The sequence below is a fragment of the Chanos chanos genome, chromosome 9, assembly GCF_902362185.1.
Source record: "Chanos chanos chromosome 9, fChaCha1.1, whole genome shotgun sequence".
NCBI classification, from domain to species: domain Eukaryota; kingdom Metazoa; phylum Chordata; class Actinopteri; order Gonorynchiformes; family Chanidae; genus Chanos; species Chanos chanos.
In genome coordinates this window covers 18,011,493-18,029,076 of record NC_044503.1, presented here as the reverse complement: position 1 = coordinate 18,029,076, position 17,584 = coordinate 18,011,493, and the positions used below count along the sequence as shown (strand labels likewise).

At 39.8% G+C, this 17,584-nt stretch overlaps 1 protein-coding gene across 1 annotated transcript in view; it reads right to left on the bottom strand.

Annotated features, from left to right (window-relative positions):
* Window positions 1-10,781: 10,781 nt before the first annotated feature.
* gpr153 (G protein-coupled receptor 153) overlaps window positions 10,782-17,584 on the bottom strand; it is a 31,002-nt gene continuing 24,199 nt past the window's right edge. Inside the window, exons 4-5 of the mRNA XM_030785025.1 lie at window positions 14,703-14,887; window positions 10,782-11,600 (exon numbers count right to left, since the gene is read on the bottom strand). Coding sequence (XP_030640885.1) covers window positions 10,782-11,600; window positions 14,703-14,887 — 1,004 coding nt within the window. The remainder of the gene's footprint in view (window positions 11,601-14,702; window positions 14,888-17,584) is intronic.

Sequence of the window (17,584 nt, the reverse complement as noted above, 5' to 3'; positions counted from 1 at the left end):
TATGATTAACCTGGGCTTTGTGAATTTTTTGTGGGATGCCATTTGCTCCTTCTTGGTGTGTGCTTGGTCTCTGAATAGGTTTGAGGCGGTTCTCCAATTTGCTTCGCTCTCAGATGACCTGATCCTGTTCGGAGACATGGCCCTATTTTAGCCACTTCTGTTCGTCTTTGGAACCAACGTCAGACCAGCTTCTCGCAGTACTGTGACATTTTGCATTCCACGTATTAGGCCAATATGATCAAGAGCAGCAGTAGGACGAAATTAAATAATTATTTATTCAAGTCTTCATGCAAATATCTGCCTCTGGATGTCTTCAGTTACAACTTCACTATTTCATTTTTAGTATTTTGAATATTTCACCGCTGGTTTGTAAAATAAACTTGCATTTCACATAAGCTTCCCTTTCGTGCGCGCGCCTCTTCAATGATTCACTTTCACCTTGTGTTTTATCTTGCCATTCACGTGCTAATGGACACTAGTTTTCCTCTGGAAAAGAAAAAGTTTATTGCAGGTAATTGTATAATTGCTTCACTAATTGTTGTTAACAAGTCATAGAATGCTCCAATTACTGCAGGATCTCCCTGTCAAACGTGCATAACAAAAGGCCTCGAGGGTTAATGAGTTACGAAGAGAGAAAGTGAGAACAGATCTAGGGCTTTACAAGGCTTTGATAAACATACACTCAACTTGTTGTTTCATTTCATGTCATTATTATGTCAAATGTGGACACAAGTCGTTCCTGTTAGATTGTTATTTATGGAACTCCCCTAATAGAAAATAAGAGCTGCCTTAGCACATAACCCCCAAAGCACTTCTTCATTTTTCAATAATATTATATTTCCCTTTTGGGAATGATGAGTCTTCTTTTGATACATGAAGTAAAAATGTATCCAACTTCAGTCAAACAGTGCGAGACTGAAAGCTTTTCTCTGTTCTGTTTTTTAATTCTGTGATATTTATCCTTCTCCATCCTCACTTTGTCCTTCTCTGCTCACTCTCGCTCTCTCACTGTGGACAATTTAATTCAGTGTAAATTCAGTCTAAACTGCAGTTTCAACTGGCAAAATTGAGCAACAGGGTACAACACGTTACATTCGACCATGAAAATGCGTGATAATACCAAGCCGCGTAGCACAAAGGAGCTGAACCAGCCTTTTATGCGCAGAGGAGCTGTTCTCCAATTTCATACTGATTTACTGCATTATGCCGTCTGAAAACCCAGAGCTACACTGTGTAGCGCCAATTTTTCGGTGCATTACATGCGAATTTTTATCTAAAACACATATAATGGGCCGTTGCGTGTATCTTAATAACCGTTAGATGTTAACAAACCATCTTGTGTAATGGAGTCTGGAGAAAAGAGCAAACCTACAGTATAGCTATAGCAGAAAGAACTATTCCACGAAGTGTTTCTTAGCCAATTTATGTCATGTGAGGAATTTATAATTAGCCTGCCACTATAGATTTAGCGAAACATTACACAATAGCCTAAGGTGCATTCTCAGTTGGTGTTGTGAGGGGACCAAATACATTGTTCTGTACTGTCCGAGTTACTTAATTTGTTAGAGGTAAATTCGTCCAATTAAATCTGTCACACGTCACGTTCGTGTGTTGTGAATGCTGCATTTAAAATTAGGTCCATTTAACAGTAAATTAAATCTGCAACATCCTTGCATCATTTATTGTACGGAAAAACTACAGAGAAACACATAAACTATATAGTTCCCAGTTTTAGTTCAGAGCTTGTGTAAAGATATGTGTACGTTTGCGAATGTCAAAGAGTTTAATATTCAAATGGAACTTTCAGAAATTAAAAAATGTATTATTAGTAATTTTTTAAATCTCAAAACAAGTTAGGGAGCTTATTTATGCTCATGAGACGAATTCCCAAAGTTTACAGCCCGTTTTTTCCCAGTCTTCTTTTGCACTAGGCTTTTTTTCAAAGCAGGCCACAACAATGTGCTTTTTTGTTTGAAAGCGGAGGGATTCTTTTGATTGGGCTCATTTTGGAGAAGCACAAAACAGACTGGAGAATAGATCAATAGGCTCTCTCTCCATCCTATATGTACTGCTGCCTATTCATTCCCACTCAAAGGCACTTGACTGGATGGGCAGAAATGGTAATGCGCGTCCTCACCCTCTTCATGCTCTCCGGTCACAACTGAAATCTAAACAGGTCCATTGTATCTAACTCATCTAACTCAACCGACTTAGGCAACTTTCCACTCTGAGTAAAGAGAGCCATTCATGCTGTCGCGTGTCTACCGTTTGAATCAAATTTTCAGTCCCTCTGCCACTTCTCACTTTCACAAATATGGGATCCTCTCAGTTTTCTGTTCTGTAAACACTGTGTCTTTTCAGGCCCTGATTCAGCAGTAATGACAGCATGATTTGTGTAAGTTAACTTGTCTTAGCGTCCAAGCCCCAACCCGATACGCTAAGGCGAACGTTTAGTAATGGTGATGTGGAAAGCAGGTCAAAGTCTGTGCCTTCGCAAGTGTGTAAGACTTTCCCAAAACCTGGTCTTTTTGAGACCATAGTGTGGAAAATCGGAAGGAGAGGGCCCCAGGACAGGAGGCGTTCCTCTGATTCGCCTCGGTCCGCGCACTGTAAGGACCTCACTCCTGTTTTGTACAAGGCGTGTGAACATACTATTTTATTTTGTCATACACTGGTTTATGTAGAGATTTTAAGGACGGATTATCCATCGCTTAACTCTAATGCTTGATAGGTTTTCAGGGACAAGCCATGAAATATATGTCCCTTACAGCGTGTGGAAGTGATATGGCTATCTGTTCTCACAAGCAGAAAATCGCCCCGTTGTGAATACATGGGCAGAATTTCCACGGTGCTGCCTCAGACCCCCATGGTGTGAAACTCAAAGAAAAGGACTGAATGGCAAGAACTGGTACAAGTCGCTCAAAAGCGCAACGGGCTATTTGTAAGATGATTTCCCATTTTATGGTGATTTTGAACGGTATAATTTCAGCCCACACAGTAGCGTCTGTGTTCTCTCGATGCTGTTTGCATTTCCAAGATTGAATTTTAGTATAATGTGGATTGTTTTTGGTTTTTTGAAATACCGATTTCGAAAATTAATTAAAGATGATGATAAAAAAAACACGTATAGCCTACTTATGGGACGCAAGGCACGTTTCTTTCTTTCTTTCTTTCTTTCTTTCTTTCTTTCTTACTTTCTTTCTTTCTTTCTTTCTTCTTCTTGTTTTGGAAAAAAAACTATAAACTAAGGATAGTCGAAAAATCCCTCCTTAATGGATGCATTACCGAACATTACAGTAGACCTGACAGTGTGTTGACCAATCTTTGCTTTCGAAATGCATATCTAGAATGTCCAAGAGATGTGTGTTCTTGAACTGGGTGTTGATTGGTTAATACAAATGAAACCACTGATGCTCATTTTGGCGCGTCACGGATAGGCAGACGGTCCATTGACATGTTAAGTGAGTCTTTATAAATTGACTTGCAAGAGTGAATTCCTTCACTCGAACTGCAGAGATCAGTCGATGTGGATTACTTCAAGCAAATTAATCTGAAATTCATTTTTGAAATTCAAAATGGTTTCGGCATCAGACTGTTTAATAAAGACAAAAGTCTTGAACATGAAAAAGGTATGTTCTCACAATTTTGTTGTGTGTATCTAACCAAAACATATTAAGTTATGGTGCGTTGCCCGGTACAGACTCGTGGTTGGATTTAACTTACTCTAGTCTTATTTCTGTTCTGATAGGTCTCCAAACCACTGATGGAGAAGAAGAGAAGAGCGCGGATCAACAAATGCTTAGAACAACTGAAATCCCTGTTGGAAAACTGTTACTCTAATAATGTATGTGAACTTACCATGTGCAATTTCACGAAAACATTTTAGATAATTTGTCGTTTAAACTATTCCTAAGAAAGATATATTTTTCTGCGTGTTTGCTATAACTAGCACGATTGCTCTTTTTTTCCAGATACGCAAACGAAAACTGGAAAAAGCTGATATTCTTGAGCTAACTGTGAAATACCTGAGGCATCTACAGAGGGTACAGAGAGGTGGGTCAAAATCCACTCCTACCTGACCATGATTTTAATCATTCACGACACTAAATGTTTGTGAATTGCTTAAACTGGGAGCACTCTTTCAAATCATTAAACTACAAAAATGGGGGTGAAGTTTTGATGATTCTAATCCTTCCCTCAGATTAACATCACATATTTTCCTTTCCTACTTTCTTGTCTCGCAGGACCTTCAGTTATGTCTGGTTTTGCTGATTACCAAGCTGGCTTCCGAAGCTGTCTTACCAACGTACATCAGTATCTGCTTATGGACGACTCCTGCGCAGGACGCAGTTCAAACACGTTAGTGCATCTGTCAAGAGGTCTTCTGTCTCTTGAGGGACGAGTTCCGGTTTCCAGCACCATGGACAGTGAAGGAAGCGCCCCGACACAGGATGCCGCAAAACAGAGACTCTCTGAAGCGACTGTATCTGAAATGAGCGCAGTCTGTCCCATAAACTGCGCAAAGTTGCCACAAAATCGGACGAAGAATAATGACATTGTCTCCGGGCCGACTGAAAACAGCCTCACGCAGCATCCACATGTTTCAGCAACAGCCGTAAACAACAAACAAGAAAATCGTCTTCACAACGAGCGATATCCGAGAAACCAAGGTGTTACTGTTAATCATTGCAGAAACGAATCTGTTACAGTAATGCAGTGCAACTACTGGCGGCCGTGGTGAAATGAATGAACGAACGGACGAATGAATGTATGAATGAATGAATGAATGAATACTGAAATAGACAACGTGGCACTGTAAACAAACAGGCAATGTTTATGCTTATAGCCTAGTCTTTCAGATAACCTTAATGTTGCACTGAATAGATCTTACTTTAGATTATGTATAATTTTGTACAGATGTATGCTAATAAAAACATGTTCAATGAATAAACTTTCTTCGTCTCTCTGTTAATTATTTGCCATTACGTCGCCTTATGCACACGTCATGAAAATCAGAAATTTGAGACGCACATAAACATTGTCTAACATAACACACAAGAAACATGTGCTAATAAATGCTAAGACATATTTTCGGTTTATTCAGACGTGGACAGCGCCGACAAACTGTATGAACATACGGAACTAAATGTTAAAGAAAAGATACACATAGCCTACATGGCGGTGTTTCACGCTTTTGACAAGTAAATTTTATCCATTTTATCTGAACAGCAATATTACTTTGAAAATCTTTGAATTTGCAGAACATACTTTGACAAATTTGAAATCCGTTGGCGATTATGCCCACGCATAAAAAAAACATACGTAGAGAGCAACTATATAGCCTAAGCCATATTCAGAAAAATATGTTAATACGTTAATACATTGTGTTTGACCAACAAACAAGATTTTGAAATACGATAGGCTACTGTGAAATTATTCGGTGGTGTTCATGGGATTGATTTTTGACCGATTTCTCGTTAAAGGAGAAAACTTTCTAATCACTTTAACTTATCATTTGTCTGTGAATACAGGCTTATAGAAAGATAAAATATGTTGTGTATGACTGGAAATGAAGTGAGCATCTGTATCCATGTTTGTCTTTTAATAAAAAGATATTTTTCGCCGCTCGCCGCGGTCATTTGATCAATTGTCACTTGAGCTGCAACTGAATTCGATTTGTCCGCGACTGAATTATTTGATGTGACATCAGCGTCTGTCGTCGTACTGCTGATGACCACTGGTAGTGGTTAAGTTCAGTACAACGCAGAACTGAATTTTGTGCATTACATTTCCGACTAAAATTTGCAGAGATTAACTGGCCATTGAGACCAATTTTTTGACAGGGTATATTAGGGCTTCAGACAAGAGCAGCGGAAGACCTTTAAACTCTGGAACATTCTGCTTCCCCGGTGTGGTTTGCATGGAGAAACAAAGTGAGATGCTGCTATTCATGGACAATTCGTTTGTAATGGTTTTCATTCCTGTCATCCCCAATTACATGCCACAAAACCGAATCAACGGCACGCAAAGTACCTCCTTGCTGGACAACGGGGCAATTTGCTGCCAATTAGGCCTACATGCGAGTTAGGCCAAGCGAGCCAGCATGCGAGTTAGGACTTAATGTTATCACCAAAGCCTCTATATATAAACATGAAAATTGAATTAAAGCGTAATTTAACTAGAGTTTTTGTTTTAATATTTCAACATCTACAGTAGGTTACTACTTTTAGTTCCTTTCCTAACTTAAACAACTTTTTCGTATCGAACGTTTAATTTCAGATAATTTTTTTTATTCTAATGCTTTATAATCAAGTACCTATTGTTTGCTATAATCTTCAGAGTGTGGACTGTTTGTTTAAAACGCAAGATACTGCCCATGTGTCATTTAAAATGCCTTTGCGGGGAGAAGAGGATGGCACCTTGCAGCGAGGAAAATTGCTGACACGCCTCAAAGTCTTTCAAGGGCATAGACCTTCCACTGCAGACTAGAAGCAAAGAAATGCCTCCTAAACTATCCGGAAGAAACACGCCAAAACACCTGCTTTTTCCCCTAATGCCTTTCTCTCTCCTTCCCAGTCCTAATGGAGAAAATGTGTCCAGAGCAGAATTACTGCGGTGAATTATTCTTGATTATATTCTTGTGATAAAACACCATGTTAAGGACTTGCGCTGTGAATATTTGACGTTCAAATCCGCACAAACAATACAGCCTGCCTTCCTGAACCACATGCAGAGTTCTCGAATGTAGCTAATTTCAGTGGGACACGTCAGTGAGGCATACGGATGACATGCGCCAAGTAGCCTAAAACGTCTGATTTTAAAAGAATTTTTGAGAACTGTTGTGGGCATTGTTGAAGTAACCTTGGCTTTAAGGGTGAGGTGGGGGCAGGAGAGATTAAGGACAGAGAAAAGGAGGGAAATGGGTCTGTAATTTGCATTAAGCTACAGGCCTGCTGTGCTCAGTGAAGTGCTCATAACAGTTTTACTGCAGTGTCTGAGGCTTCAGTGTTGCCTAGTGTGTGCTGTGATTGGTTCAACACCATGTCAAAGCAGAAGCAGGCATATGGCATAAGTCTGTTATTACTCTCCTTTGAGCAGTTCACAATTCGTAGATTTCTAGGTTTTGTGGCAGAAGTCTGCTGTAATATAAGGCAAAGAACATGGAAAACCCAAACTGGAATCAAACACTTAGATGGAATATTTCTGACATGACTGAATATTCTGTGTGCTACGTGGTTTACACAGATGCAGATTAATTTTTCATTCAACTGGTGACCAGCTGATCAGTCACCAGCCCCTGTTCACTCTCATTCTTACCTTGCCTCTGTCACTGAGGGAACTCCCCAAGCCTCTGTGCTGGGACACATATTGATTGTTGTTTTCATCCTCTCTTTGGATGTAATCATTTTTCATCATGCTTTAATAATCCATTGTTATGCTGATAATACACTCTCCATGTCCTCTGTGCCTGACTGAATCCTGCGAAACATAAGACCAGGGAGCAGTGGTTGCACTGAATAGTTGATGCTCTTGTTTGTAGCCATCAAGCTCAAGTTCAGCACTGACCACAATGAGTTCAAGCTTGTGGTCAGAAAACACTGGCTTGCTCTTCTGGGGGACTTCTTCATAGAGGAGTTCTCTGTTGTCTACAAATGAAGGTCTTCGTGAATTCTTCATTTTCCCTTGAATACTGTGTTAATAATATTGGCTACATTATTACTTTGTTCTAACCACATTGTTTCACCTTGGAAACACTGCCCTCAGTTGCTTGTCTGATTTAATCCCTAATGCTACATGCTCATGATGTCACTTCTGGACTCTGTAATGTTACTGTTAATGACTATGCGGCTTTTCACTCATTTCACTCTCACCAATACACAGATCTTGGCTATTAGGTTTCTTATTCGTACCAGATCACAGCTGTTACACTTGCTCCCCACCAAAATTAGAACTGATCTTTAAGATCTTGCCTTTAACGCACAAGGCCCTCAGTGGCCTGACTCCATCCTGTGTAGCTATTCCACCCTTCCCTTAAACCCTTATCTCTCTATCACAAAGCACTGACAGAGGCTTTTGTGTAGCTGTTCTGCTTTGCGGAATTCACTGGCTCTCAGCTTGCCTACAATATCACTCTTTTTATAACAAAATCAAAGGTTTCATACTGGACTATACTTGAGTTTTTGCTTGCTGTTGACAGTCTGCACCCCTATTCCGTGTCCCTCTGTTTTACTACATATTGTGTTTTATTGGGGTCAAAGCAGAAAAGCTGCTTGAAACCCTACTGCTTTTGATATGTTTCATTTTTTATTTTTCATTATTTTTACTTCTCTTACCTGATAGAGCCACAGGCAAGTGTTCCATTAAAAGTTATTGGCCAAATCATAGTATTTCAAACCACATGGCCATCGACAATCACTGCATGCAGATGTGACCATTTTAAGAAAACATCTCTGTCTCATTAACATTGGATCCCCCCTAAACCTGGCCCACATGTTACATGGTAGCCTTGCAAAAAAGTGTTTTTGAGTCACTAGGGGGCACAACACCACAGGATGAAGTGAGGGACTCTTCAGACATTTATATAAGTAAAACCTTCCACAGCCCAGAGGTTTGAATGTGTCCTGTATGGCCAATGAGGTTTCAGCATCCCATGGGCAAGCTGTGTCCTGACTGGTTCTCATGAGATTTGGTAGGCATGTCCTTGGATGCTCACCCAATCATAATGGAATTCAGCATGCAATGTCCAAGAACCTGTCTCAGTTAAAGTTAGTCTTGGGGGAAAAATTAGTCTTGAAAGACCTGTTTTATTATTTTATTTGATCCAAAATATTTCAAAAAGTGTGAACATTGCTGAAAATGAAATGTTTCTCCAACATGTCTGAACATTGTGTTCAGAACACCAAAACATCTCCTGATTACTATTTTTTTGTTTGCTTGTTATTTTACAAATGCAAAAAGAAAACAAAACAAAAACCAACAAAAGAAAAACACTTTCAACAGTTCCAAACAAATGCTGTGAATTCTTTTGTATTCAAATTTACAAAAAGAACCATCATCTGTGCAACAAAACATCAAAATATTATCAGTTACTCTCAGACAGGAACAGCTTCCACAGGAAAGAGAGAGAAAATAAAATATCAAGCTTCATCTCAAGTTAAAATGGAAAGGGAATTCCCTGGAGCTGAAGAAGATGACGTAAAAAAGAAAAAAGCAGAACAGGAGGGGCATTTGTACACTCTTCTGCAGAGAGTAGAAGTGAGAAAGTGAAGTTACTGTATATTAATAATCACTAAACCAACCCAAGTCATTTCTATATACTGAGTGTCACCAGTTTCACTGACAATAAGAAAGGGAGTGTAGCCGTCAAAATGCCCAAAGAAATGAGACAGTGCTACATCACTTTAGAATAGTTGAGGAAATGCTGAGGTTGAAGGAGGACTCTCTACCACATAGAATATGAGGCCTTGTCCACGTGTTTCTGATATGTGTCAAATCATGGGTATTAAATATATTCATGACACCTGTGTCTGTCTTATTTCTCTGCTGTTCTGAACCAAGCTATTGTTAATACATTCATATGGAATCATCCCTTGGTAACAGTGTGAAGTATCATTTCACTCCTAAATATGTAGACTAAAATTTACACAAATAATAAGTCAAATAAGCTCATAAATATTAACCCAGTACAGCTAGGAAGACTGGTCCAAAGTTCTTTACCAGATTGCACTTAAGAGGTTTATGCCTGAAAATGCCTAGGGTAGTTTGGATGAGATTAAACGAAAAAAATCATATGTGAAATTGCAGAAACACAGGGCACTACTGATGAGTTTTAAACCACTGTTTGGGGTTGATGTAAACTGATGAAAATGTAGAGATAGCCAGACGTCTTACAAATGATTCAGATTGGTCATGGAATCTCAGATATCACTGGGACCACTCTTTCCCCCATGCGCTCCTCAGCCTTACTCCCTCTAACTCTTCTGCTGTAGGCATTTGATACCTGAAAATGAACTGAACTGGGACATGTGCTGTGGGTTTGTACATCTGAAGTTTTATGTGAACTCAAGCATGGCTTCAAGAGAATGAAAATTATTCTATGAGGACATTAACAAGTCATCTTCTATGTGGAACATTTACTCAGTTTCTCACCATCAAGCAGAGAAAAAATCATTTGATGAAAACCTGTCTGTTACATAAAGCTGTAACAGCGGTTATGCCAAACTACTGTAAAAGATATCTCAAATTCCCCAAGAGGGCAACAAAAAATGACTGCATCCTGAAATGCTGATCGTTCAATCAAACTTTAGATAATCAAGTGCAAAAAAATGTAACAAAATGCATGTTTTTCTCTCTTGTACAACAATTCATTTATCAAAAGGAAAACACAACATCAAAAATAGCAAAAACAAACGAGAGTGAGTGACAAGCATCAGATTAAGAGTCGTCAGTGTTGGTGTTTTACCAAAAGCTATGGTGCACTGATCAAGCGGTGACCTATCATCTTTAAATGAAATAAACATGAAATGCAAGGGCATAAATTTTCTGTGTAGTGTCAGTACTAAAGTATACATGTCAATTCAAGGAAAGCAATGCTGTGATAGCATATCACATGATAAAATATCTAGGCCCTAATCCAGCAACCTTTTCTGAAGACAATACCCAAACACCCAGGTGCCTAGAATATAAAGGCATTCCATTTGTATAACAACAATAATACCAATAACAATAAGAATAATATTGATAATAATTGTAATTATAATCGTCTTAAAATGTTCCACACCCTAAGAAGCAGATCCGACAGAGTCAGAATGAAATGTGATATATCCAGAGGATGCTGAGGGAGAGCTTATAAAACTATTTGTGCTTCCTTTACTCTCCACTTTTGTCAGGTGCTTGTGGTCTGGCCAGGTCGCGCCCTGGTCCTGCCCTGTCCTGGCCCTCTGAGAACACTGCTCCTCTGTCCGCGAGCTAGGTCCTGGCGCCCTTTGTTCTGATACACCCTTCCCGTCCCTGTGGTGCTCTCGACAGCCTTTACTGGAGCCACAGCCCCCTGGTCCTTCTCCGCCTCCCTCCCCGTTTCCCCTGCCATTACCGTCCGATCTGGATGAATCCTGGGACTGTTCGATTAGCACCGGGCATTTGCCTTGCTCTGAGGATCGGCGTAATGCTTGGGGCTCGCGCTCAAAGTGCGTGAGGGGAAAATGCGGCAGCAAAATAATGTGTTGCTCGTAAGTATCGGGCACTAAAGATATGGCGGAAGCGCGGCGTGGGCTCCTCAGGGGGCTAGGGAGCGGCGTCTCGTCGATGAAGTTGATGACTTCGTCGCGGCTGAAGCACTTGAAGTCGTCCTCATAGCGCTCCACGCGCGGCAGCTGTTTGAGCGAGTGCACACTGTCCTCGGATCTCCTCCGTTTGCGATAAGGGTGGCTCTCCTCGTGGTAGGATGCCGGGCTGCTCCGCCGCCTCTCGTGGCGCGGAGAGCTGTACTGAGGCATCCCGATGATGTCCTCGGTGGATCCCCAGCGGTGCAGGTAGGACGGAATCTGGCCGGTGGTCCACATGTCTGTTTCGTCGTGGGAGTATCTTCTTGTAGGCGGCACCTAGTGTGACACACAGACGACGATGAGCCATATCAGACATACAGTAACGCGTATGGTATGTTGTGCGGTTAATGTCTGCATTTAAATAGAGCTATCAGGTTCCTTCAGTGGTGCTATTTCCCACTACGAATTCTCACTGCAGGTCTATGAATATGAATAGAAAGCAATTTAGGGTCTAAGCGTTCCTTCGCTATTCTACTAAGATAAAAAAAAAAAAACTAGCAAAAGAAAATCTAACCACGCTCACCTCATAGTAGACGGTGAAAGACTTTTAGCAAGCGTTTTAACGAACTATGATCAACTACTTATCGTGTTACTAATGATTTATTCCACTGGTTGATACTCACATTCCACATTGTTCTGAGGACTACATGAGAAAAACAAACGGAACTTTTAGAAGTGACATTTAAGTCAATGTCAGTGCAGTACCCAAAGCACACAGCGCAAGCCTAGCGCCAAAGCATCCTTCTACAGCTCTTATTGGCCGATATAAGAATGATACTGAGTGCGTGTGCGTGTGTGTATGTTGTAAGAGTATATGTGTGTTGTGTGTGTGTGTGTGTGAGAGAGAGAGAGAGAGAGAGTGAGAGAGAGAGAGTTTGTGAGCGTGTGTTTTCGAGTGTGTGTATTTGAGAGCTTCTGAGCTTTGGCCAGCAGAGGGAAGCAAAGCATTGTAATTAGAGCGATGAAATACAATGGCAGTGTCCAGTCATGTAATATGATTCAATGGGAGAATAGCTCATCTGTAACTCTGTAACTCTGTTTGATCTAGTGAATAATGACTAAGACCCAGGGATGTATTGTGCTATGTTCTAAATAGAATAACATCTAATTTTGTACTTTTGTGATTATGTCTTTCAGCATGTAAAATATGGTTTGCAAAACCAAATTGATAAAACCAGTTATTAAAAATTATAGATACTAACAGTCATTTAGAATGACTACCATGTAATCCCTTCAATGCATATGCAAGTTAGTCTTATTATTTGTCTAGAACTATGGTGTACAGTCCTGAGTAATGAGATAAATGATTAATGGTTGTGTCTCTCTGTCAGTCCAAGACTTTGTGAGCACTTCTGTCTGCATGTTCACTCTGTCTGTAGCAGGTACCTCTCAGAGCTATGATAAAGTTAATAGCAGCTTTTGAAGCACTGATAAAATAACACAGTAGTCCTAATCCATACATATTTATTTATAGGCTGAAGTCAGTGTAGTAAATGTTCCAGTTGGGCACCAGTTGTGTGTAAAGCATGTTGCTAGTTATTCATGGTAGCCTCACATATAGATATCATAAAATTCAACAAAGTTTACAGCAGGGCTATCATTTCTCTCCATTACACTATAAATTGGGCATGAAATTTTGCATTAATGTTGCACGTCTTTGCAGAAATATCCAAAAACATGTTTTCTTTTTGAGATATGAGAGTAGAAGCCTATTTCTGAGGATAGGGAATATTTGCCTCTTTGAGAAGTGTAAAACTGAGATGTTTAATATTTAAGATGTGTAATATTTCACTGGTTCTATGACATTATGCTTGAGTGATGCTCTTCAGTTGTTTATTGTGATGCATAAATATAATATACAGAAATGTTTACTGTCAAAATAGATTCAATCTGACACATTAGCACTGAGTGTTTACATGCTATTATCTCGATGTGCAGACACTTGTACATAGCCAATAAGATCATGGACGGATAAAGGAGGTAATTTAAGATGGTGGCAGGTCACTCCTGTTCTGGAGAGCAGCAGTTCAAGCCTTATACAGACACATCTGATTCAGCTAAGGTCCTCAGGTGCCCTCTGAGCGCTGTCTGTGGGTGAGTAATATTACAGCTGAACACAATTCTGCTGGGGTGCATCCCATGGGGGAGGGGGGTTACCCTACCCCTGCTTCTCTGATGACTGACACAGCCAGGGAAGCATTACAGGTGTTTGCTCTGAGGCCCAATCCAAAACCAATCCTTACCTCCTTCAGCTAGGCTCTTTGAAATAAATGGATGTAAGTATTAGTGAGACAGTCATAATTCCACATTTGCCCTCTGTTGGTTTAATGTTATGTATGTTATCCAGTCATTCTCTGATTTTCAGAGGATTCAAGAGAGAGAGGAGCCAATGTCAGTTTGGGATTAGGCCAGAGAAGTGCTCTCAACATCTAGCCTTCAAGAGCAAAATTTAATGTAATGTCATTCAAAAATAATTCATTCATGCACATTTCCAATTTACCTTTATAAATGATGGGTAAACGATAATTGTAAATGAGCGTGGATTAGCAGAGGTTCACTGGTCGTGAGCACTTGAAGACTGTATGTCACAGTGTTTCAGATGTAAGAGGAGCATTTTACAGGTCTGCTGCTGCTGAGTGGGGAGACGACTGAGACATGGCTCATGTGGTACTGGAGCTTTCTCATACCCTAGCTCATATAATGCAGGCCAGTTTAATTATCAACCCATAGATTCTGACAGCGTGAGAGAAAATTTTCCAGTTTTCATTTCTGGTAAGGTCCCACTTTGAATTGCACCAATTTAAATTTGGATGATTTGGATGTGTTGCTTCCAAGAGCTTCTGTCATTCATTAGGCAGGGTGAGAGGACAGAGTGAAGATTACTAATGCTAAAATAAGATGGGGCAAACCCTGGATGTCCTCGGCTTCACACGGCGCATTCCCCATGCCTCCTTCAAAGGTCCCAAACTTTATATGAGCGCAAACTATCCATATGAGCTCTATAGAAATGACCTTTTGTGATTTTAATGGATTTCTGGTCTCTTTATTTGCTATTTCATAAAAAAAAATCCATCACAAACTGGTTACCTCTGCTTTGGGAATAGCATATAGGATAACAAAACCCCTCTGGGGCCAAGTTTGCCAATACATTCTTTTTGAGTCATAAGATTCCTGTTTCATGCCAAGGTGCATGACAAATCTAAAGATACAAATGTGAATTGATTCCTGGAGAGGAGAAGACAATAATACAATGTCTGAGATGTTGTAGATTAGGGCCATTTGTAGCATGCACAGTTTAATCTGTATGTTAAATACCACTGAAGATAGATAATTTATGACAAAAACAAAATGTAAAACAAAAAATCAATGAAAATATACCTGCAAATAGTGCATTTTATCTTCCTGAAGCTCCCTCAATGGATAACCCTGGGTCATCCCCCTTTCTAAGGTTGAGAATTGGTACTGGGCAATACGGTCTAGCGTCATGATATCGCCAGCGCAGCTATAGTCATATGGGGTGTCATATATTATGTCCGGATGAATGCCCCCATCCTGGCTGTTTTCTGCAAACGCAGAAAGCATACACATCAGGATTAAAAATCAGTGTGCTCAAATACACAGACAGACAATAGACAGACAGACGAATAGATAGAAAAAAAGACAATTAGTTCTCCTTTTTTTGTGGTCCGCATTAAAAATTTAGAGTCAGGGTCAGTTTTAGACAAAGGATTTTTTTTTTTAAAAGGAGCCATTTTGAGAGGAAAAATGCATTTGTAAGGAACAATCTGTCTGAGAATCATGATTGTTATTGTTTACCATATAATTTGTTGTTGTTGTTGCTGTTTACCACATAGGAATTACTCCAGTACACACCTGCACATAAAACTGTCTCTTGATGACATCTAAATGAGAGTATTTTTAAGGATTATTTTAAACATGATTTCATATAGGTATACTATACTAAGTATTCTACTTCAGTAGTGGAGTACTGTAGGTGTATTTTTAGGAACAGCGGAGTGACAGTGTAAAATGCTGATCTTGAGGCAAAGGTGGGAAGTTGCAGGATGAGGAATGAAGAGAGCTGTTAGCACAGGCAGCATAGCATGCAGATCAGTAGCACTGACAACAGGAAAACACCCCTTATACATACAACTCAGCTGGGTTATACAAGGCAAACCCTCTGAAAAGAAGCAGAGCACTGGTAACATTAACATCACAACAACAAAATAAGCAACAGCAAAATCAGCAACCATAATTCAGTACTGTTTTTTCCTGTGAGACAATCAACCATCAGTGTATCAGAGGGAGGACAGCACAAAGCAGAGAAATGATAAATCTTCATAAAACTGCAAGTTAGTCACACACTTCCATCAGATAAACATGTAAACACGGCATAGGACTTTGTTTGGGACCTAACTGGATTCCTCACAACCAATTTTTTTAGGAGCTGTAGGCCTATATTTAAAATAACATCTGCTTGACTTTGTAAAACTTGTTGTTGTGAGCATGGGTGGTTTACAGCAGGGCACAGTGGGCAGTTTCCCCTGCCTCAACACCAGGCCGGTATAGTGTCCTGTGTGATTTCTCTTTGAAATGTACCTGCCGCTGGGTGTGAGAGGAGCAACCAGTGCCACTAGTGATAATCAATGTGTGTATGCAATTCTCTTGGAATATTATGAGTGCAAATGGTTCAAATTTAATTACATTACTATCATTTTCTGATTTGTCTACACAAAAAAAAACATAACTATCACATGTCTTTATGAAGAAAAAACCCAACCAATGTAATCTGTGTAAACATCAGATGTAAAAATACTTACATCTCCCTGCAACATTAAATAATACTAAAAGGTACCATTCAGCCAGTGGACCTTTCATGTCAAAGTGAACCTTAAAACATTCATTTATTTTCTAAGCAGCTTATCCTAATTAGGGTTGTGGAGGGTGCTGGAGCCTATCCCAGCATTCATTGGGCAAAAGGCAGAGAAATACCCTGGATAGGTAGTCAGTCCACCGCAGACCTTAATACATCTTAATAAAAATAAACCTATGTCTATGAGGAGGGTTTGTATTGGAGCACACCATTTTGACTTCTTGACTTCCTAACAGTGTGTTTATGTATGTTTGTATGAGTGTATGTGTGTGTTTATGTATCTATGTATGTATCCAATCATTTAAAGAAACTGCTCAGCAAATCATTTTAGAGAAAAAGATATGACAGGGGTAGGGTTGACTGTGCATCCAAGGCTTCAGCTACAACATGTTTCCTTGGAGATGGAAACAAGGCCTTGAATAAAGTGGTGGGCAGACAGTATAAGTAGAGTGTGTTCTGCCCGTACATACTGTTACACTGTCTATGAGGTACAGGGTCACACCTCCACTTGCAAGGGCTCATATGGGCTTTAATTCCTCTGAAATTCCTTGGTCATGAACTTTCTGAACAAGATTTGAAATATACCAGAGGTTAGGGATCTTTGAGGTCAAACTTCACTGTTAGTGGCCTTTAATATACCCAGTCATACATTTACAGAAGGTTATCTGCAAAGTTATAGATCTAAAAGCTAAAATTTTCCTTTGCAGCTGGTATGTTCAGGTCATACTCAAAGGTCATACACTGCAAGAGTTATATTTGACACAGAATTAAAGACTAGTTCATTTAATCTGATCTTGAGTTCTAATCAATGCTATACTTATTAGGGGCAGACCAATAATTTTTTTCAGGGCTGATACCAATATCAGTACAGATCATTTTTGTGTGTTAGTGTTTTGTGAAATAAATTTGTAGGCCATTGTTCTAAAGGTATAAAATGTACTGACAGCTGTCATCTCTAGATGTGTACATGTGTTTGACATGAGACTCACACATACATGTTTTGGGGTTTTTTTCTTTTGCTGCTAGCCGTAACCACCACTAGTTTTCTATTGGCCAGGGCAGAGACAGAGAGGAGAAAAGTTGGTACATTTCTCTGCGCATTCAAATGTTGAACAAAATTCCACTTCGATGGCAGCATGGCAGCACATCAGACAAGAGTATGTAGATAGACATTGGAGTTATTTTGATTTGATGAACAGAGTGAGGTCTGAATGCCCACGGTGTAAAATTTGAGCCAGAAACAGTGGTGAGAGCAGGGTATGGTCTCATGAGTGTGAGTTGGGCTTATGAGAGACCGAGTCCAAATATGTCACCGCATGAGTTTTGTAACTTCAGTGTGCTCTTTTTGCCAAGTACTGGTGAGTTCTGGTACTTTAGAATGATCTTC